This window comes from Ictidomys tridecemlineatus, chromosome 4 (genome assembly GCF_052094955.1).
Source record: "Ictidomys tridecemlineatus isolate mIctTri1 chromosome 4, mIctTri1.hap1, whole genome shotgun sequence".
Taxonomy (NCBI): Eukaryota; Metazoa; Chordata; class Mammalia; order Rodentia; family Sciuridae; genus Ictidomys; species Ictidomys tridecemlineatus.
In genome coordinates, this window is record NC_135480.1 from 43,889,124 (window position 1) to 43,894,142 (window position 5,019).

At 40.3% G+C, this 5,019-nt stretch overlaps 1 protein-coding gene across 1 annotated transcript; it reads left to right on the forward strand.

Annotated features, from left to right (window-relative positions):
* Positions 1-227: 227 nt before the first annotated feature.
* LOC101967477 (mas-related G-protein coupled receptor member X1) lies at positions 228-3,376 on the forward strand. The gene is made up of 2 exons (XM_078044910.1): positions 228-257; positions 2,309-3,376. Exons 1-2 carry the CDS (start codon positions 228-230, stop codon positions 3,374-3,376), a joined length of 1,098 nt encoding a protein of 365 aa, XP_077901036.1.
* The last annotated feature ends 1,643 nt before the right edge of the window (positions 3,377-5,019 follow it).

Sequence of the window (5,019 nt, forward strand, 5' to 3'; positions counted from 1 at the left end):
ATTAACCCTATAAACCAGAAGTTGATTACATCACTCTCCTCACTGCCTTTGGTCAGGGCCTAGTCATGTGGTGATATCAGCATTAAGAGGAAGGTAAATGGAATACTGAGACCTACAGCCCAGAGAATCACTGTTACAGAAGAGAAAAACTGTACTGTGCGACTGTAGAAGTTGTGACAGGTTCTGGTGGTGTCTCAGGTTCTGTGGTCTATGAAGATTAAGGCAACATGAGGCATAAACGGGTAGTAAATCATCAGGTAGGGCTCCAGCCGACCAGGGGCTGGAATTGGATCTCTTCTTAAAGATGTGATTCTGGAACATTGTTTCATTTGAGCCTCATTTTCTTTTTGTGTTAGGTGAGGATATTATAATAGATGATGTATAAAGAACACATGGTATGAAATACGATATGTCAAGAGCTTTGTAATGTTTTAAACAACTAACAATAAAAAAGAACACATGGTAAATATTTGCATAGAGTAGTACATAAAGCAAATAAGACATGAGGTCTTTATTGAGCTCCATGATTGATAATGAAGACCAAAACCCTGTACCCTAAAGAGAAATGTGGAAACTGCATTCAGTCAGGACACCAGCACTTCCATTTTTCGTCATGTTTCCTGTGAAAATCAACAATGCTAAGGAAACTTAAATATTCAAGAAAACTCATTATAGATGTGTCCACTTCAGGATGCCTCTCTGCAGGCCCAGAGGAGAATGTGCCCTCTATCCCCTTGATGGCCTCCTGCCCCTGGGTGTCCTCTAGATTCTGAGACAGCAAAGGGCTTAGGAATTCTCATATCTGCTCCTGATTTCTACCCACTTCCCTTTGGTGCCTTATTTGATGGGCTTTACTTCCTCTCTTTTTCTGAGCTGTGCTTAGGCTAGATTTCATTTTATTTGCAATTTGACTGCCATATGAGATTAACTTGGGATTTACTCCTCTGGTTTTCTCTCATCCACATATAATTGACTCAGTGTCATGGTGGGTTCAAAAGCTATAGAACCTGAGGTGCTGGAATCCACACTGTGTGATACCAGGTTTAATCATTCATCCTTCTTGTGCTTCAATTCCATCCTCTATAAAACTGGGACAGACCGAAATTCTTACGTTATCAGCTTTTGAGAGGATTCAAAGAGAAATTATGTGGTGCACTCTAAATTAATTCCTGTTAATCATTAAGATCAGTGGGTCCCTTTACCTGTTTGAAATGTGCTCGAAAAACACATTTTTTATTGGTTGTTCAAAACATTACAATAACTTTTTTACACCTCAAGTTAAAATCTCTCTTTACACCTCAAGCCATGCCCTCTTTCAATTTCACTTCATATACTCTTCTCACACAGAATCTTTCATCAAGAAGAAAATCTTAATGAGGATTTCCTGGGAGGAAATGGAGTAAGTTTATATTGTACACACCACTATAATACTCCATAGTTATTCTCCTATTTCAAATACCTCTTCATTGGCACTCACACCTCACCTGTATTCACACTTTTCTGTTCTATACTATGAGAGAAATTCAGCTGAGATACAAATCTGACACCACCACCACCCCACCCCGCACTATGCACCAAAGGCCTCTAGGTGCTAAACAAAGCCATTCACACTCCAAAGGCTCATCAGTAGTCAACATCAGTTATTTGGTCACATAGAAGTAATTCTAACTAGGCCCAATACTGCTCACATTGAGGATTATGATGGATAGCATTTTTTTCATCTCATTATGTGTGTGTGTTAAGGTCTTTCCCTGGATTTTCATTTTTATTTTCCATTTAACCCACATCATCCTGCACTGTCAGGATTCTAGTTCATCTATTCTTTCCTTAAATAGATATTGAGGGTATGGGGGCTACACATCGGGTTCAGCACTGAGGGTTAAAAAGTGAACCTGTCTTCAATGCCTGACACACTGAGCTCTTTCTATGACCAGCCATTCTCAGTCCTGCTTTAGCAGAAGGTCACATTTCTCACACGGCCATAGAGCCAAGTCTTCTTTCTCCTCCTTGAAGGAATCATCTCTGTGATGGAGACATTATACTCACCTTTGTGTCTGCCTCAATTCCTACACCTGGGAGAAATCTGTCCCAGGAAAGAGTAGTTCTGGTCCCACTCTTAGGAAGTGTTCATATTATAGTACATTTCCTTGTCATTTGGGTTCAGGTCAGAGAGTTCAGGCTGTTAGACAATGACTACAGAATTCAAATCCATATTTCAGGCATCTCCAGCTCTTGATAAGTTACCTCACCTATGCAATCCCCTGGTTTCCTGTTCTTTAAAAGAGATACAGTAATCTCCTCATTGTAGGGTGATCCTGATAATCTGAGCTGTTGCTGCAAGTGCTCAAGTCTCCTTTGTGTTCCCAGGGGCACCACTGAAGTGATTAGGAGCCTGGATCCAACCATCACAGCCTGGAGCACAGAAGCCACACCAAACAATGGAAGTGATGAAAATCTTCCTCCAATTTGTGATGAGAATAATCTGATTACTACAGTGTTGATCTGCATTATTTTTCCACTTGGGCTGGCAGGAAATGCATCTGTGATCTGGTTCTTGGGTTTTCAAATGCGCAGAAATCCCTTTTACACCTACATCCTAAATCTGGCTGTTGCTGACTTCCTCTTTCTCTGCTTGCATACCACTTTTTTACTTTTAGCAGTCATCAGAGTATTCCATCACTGCACCACTCTGTTTGGCATCCTAAGAACTGTGATAAATTTTTTCTACATTGCAGACATGAACATGATTGCTGCTATTAGCACTGAGCGTTGCCTATCAGTCCTCTGTCCTATTTGGTACCACTGTCATCGCCCAAGGCACACATCAGCTGTCATATGTGTCCTGCTCTGGGCCCTGTCCATGATTCTGAGCATCCTACAAGCAGTTGTTTGTGTATATTTTGATATAACTGTACGTCATCTTTGTAAAAATGTTGAATTTACTTTAGCTGCATGGCTGGTTCTTTTATTTGTGATTCTATCAGTGTCCAGCCTGGCTCTGATGGGTAGGATGCTCTGTGGATCCCAGAAGAAGCCTCTGACCAGGCTGTATGTTACCATCATGCTCACAGTGTTGGTTTTCCTCCTCTGTGGTCTGCCCTTCGGTGTCTCTGTGTTCCTGTTATGGTGGATGGAGATTGACTCCCAGGCACTTTTTTGCCTTTATCTGGTTTCAACTGTTTTGTCCTATGTTAACAGCTCTGCCAACCCCATCATTTACTTCTTCGTTGGCTCCTTTAGGCAGGGGTTGCAGGGGCAGAACCTGAAGCTAGTACTTGAGCGGGCTCTGCAGGACACTCCTGGGAAGGATGAAAGTGGAGGCAGCCTTTCCCAGGGAACCCTGGAGATGTCAGGCAGCAGAGTGGAGCAGGGATGAAAACCTCAGCTCTGGTCCATCAGATGTGCCTTCAAGAGCCATCGATGCCCAGCTACACTCATCAGATATCTGCTCTCCTCTCAGCCTTTTGCCTCTGAAATACTTGCATGTCATCCAATGGGTTTATGTTAACCTGTATTTTCTTCTTTCTATATGGAAACCAATCTTACATAAGAATGTCACAATTCATTTTCGATATTTTCAATAAATGTCTCATCATATCTTCATCTAAATCTTGTTATTAATGCTTTTTCTCTGACATATTCATTCCAGTGGAAAAGGATAGTTGTACAAAATTATAAACCTGTTATTTTTTGACCATTTTCTACCTGAATTTATACAAATAATCATCTCCTATCTCTCTCTGCCTATGCTGTTAGCAATTAGTCTTGTGTGGGTGTTGGGACATTGATGCAGATAGAAAGCTTGGTTATGAATGAGTGAGTTCTGGTACAGAAAATCTAGCTAGCTGAATGCTGTCAGTTTTGAAGACAGAGTCCCTACTTGCATAACAACAACTCAACAACTTCATGAAAAGTCTCTGATAACATTTGTCCATGGCATGGTGATAAATTGGTCTTGGCTTTTAGCAGTTAAAACCATGAGTATTAGTAAGCGATTATTTAGCGGTTTACTGTACAAGTACTCAACCTAGAAACATGTTGCATAACATGAAATCGTGGCATGTGTAGGGACAGAGATCCTGAGATCACTAGATTATATATTGTACAACACTTGGAGTCAGGACACCTGGATTCTCTAGTTGATCCCATGATTAAATTGGGAGACATGCTCACCCCAGGCACCCTCAAGAGGTATTAAGTTTATTGAATAACCAACTCTAAATCTTATGCCATTTGTGAACTGGAATCTGTGTTTCAAAATAAGATAGGAGCATATGACTCACTATGAACATGGATTAAAGGAAACAGCATTGTGAGACAGCCAGCCTGAGAAGTTGACAACATTAGACCTTTGACTTTCCAGGACTGGCTTGCTTAACTTAGCATGATGGTGTCCAGATCCATCCACTTACTGGAAAATGCCATAAAGTCATTCTTCTTTATAGCTGAGTAGTAATCCACTGAGTATATGTATTATGTTTTCTTTATCCATTCATTTGTTAAGGAGCACCTGGGTTACCTCCAAAACTTGACTATTATGAATTGTGCTGCTATAAACATAGATGTTGTTGCATCACTGTAATATTCAGATTTTCAGTCATTTGGATATGTACTGACAACTAAATAGTTGGGTTATATGGTTGTTTCATTACTGTTTTTTTTGAGGAATCTCCATATTGATATGCAAAAGCAATTCCAAATAATGGGGGGGATAAAAGAAAGCTCAATGGAGTAGACAAAGGGACTGAAGGGAAAAGATGAAGAATGGGATAGGAAAAGACAGTGAAATGGATCTGACCTAACATTCCTATGTACATATGTGAATATACCACAATGAATCTCACCACTGCATACATCCACAAGACACTAAAAACTATGTTTTTTAAAAAACCATAACCAAATAGCAGAAAGATCAGAAGAGTAGAGGGAAAGGAACAGGAGGTGAAAAGAAGGAATAGGAAGGGGAAGTAGTGGAGACTTGATTAGAACAAATTATATTCCAGGCATTCACAATTGTGT

What these genes read in the sequence shown, in the direction of transcription:
- LOC101967477 (XM_078044910.1), top strand. Translation starts at nt 228, where the DNA reads ATGAGGCATAAACGGGTAGTAAATCATCAG. An exon ending in AACGGGTAGTAAATCATCAG is followed by an intron (nt 258 to 2,308) that starts GTAGGGCTCCAG and finishes TCCTCATTGTAG; the next exon opens with GGTGATCCTGATAATCTGAG.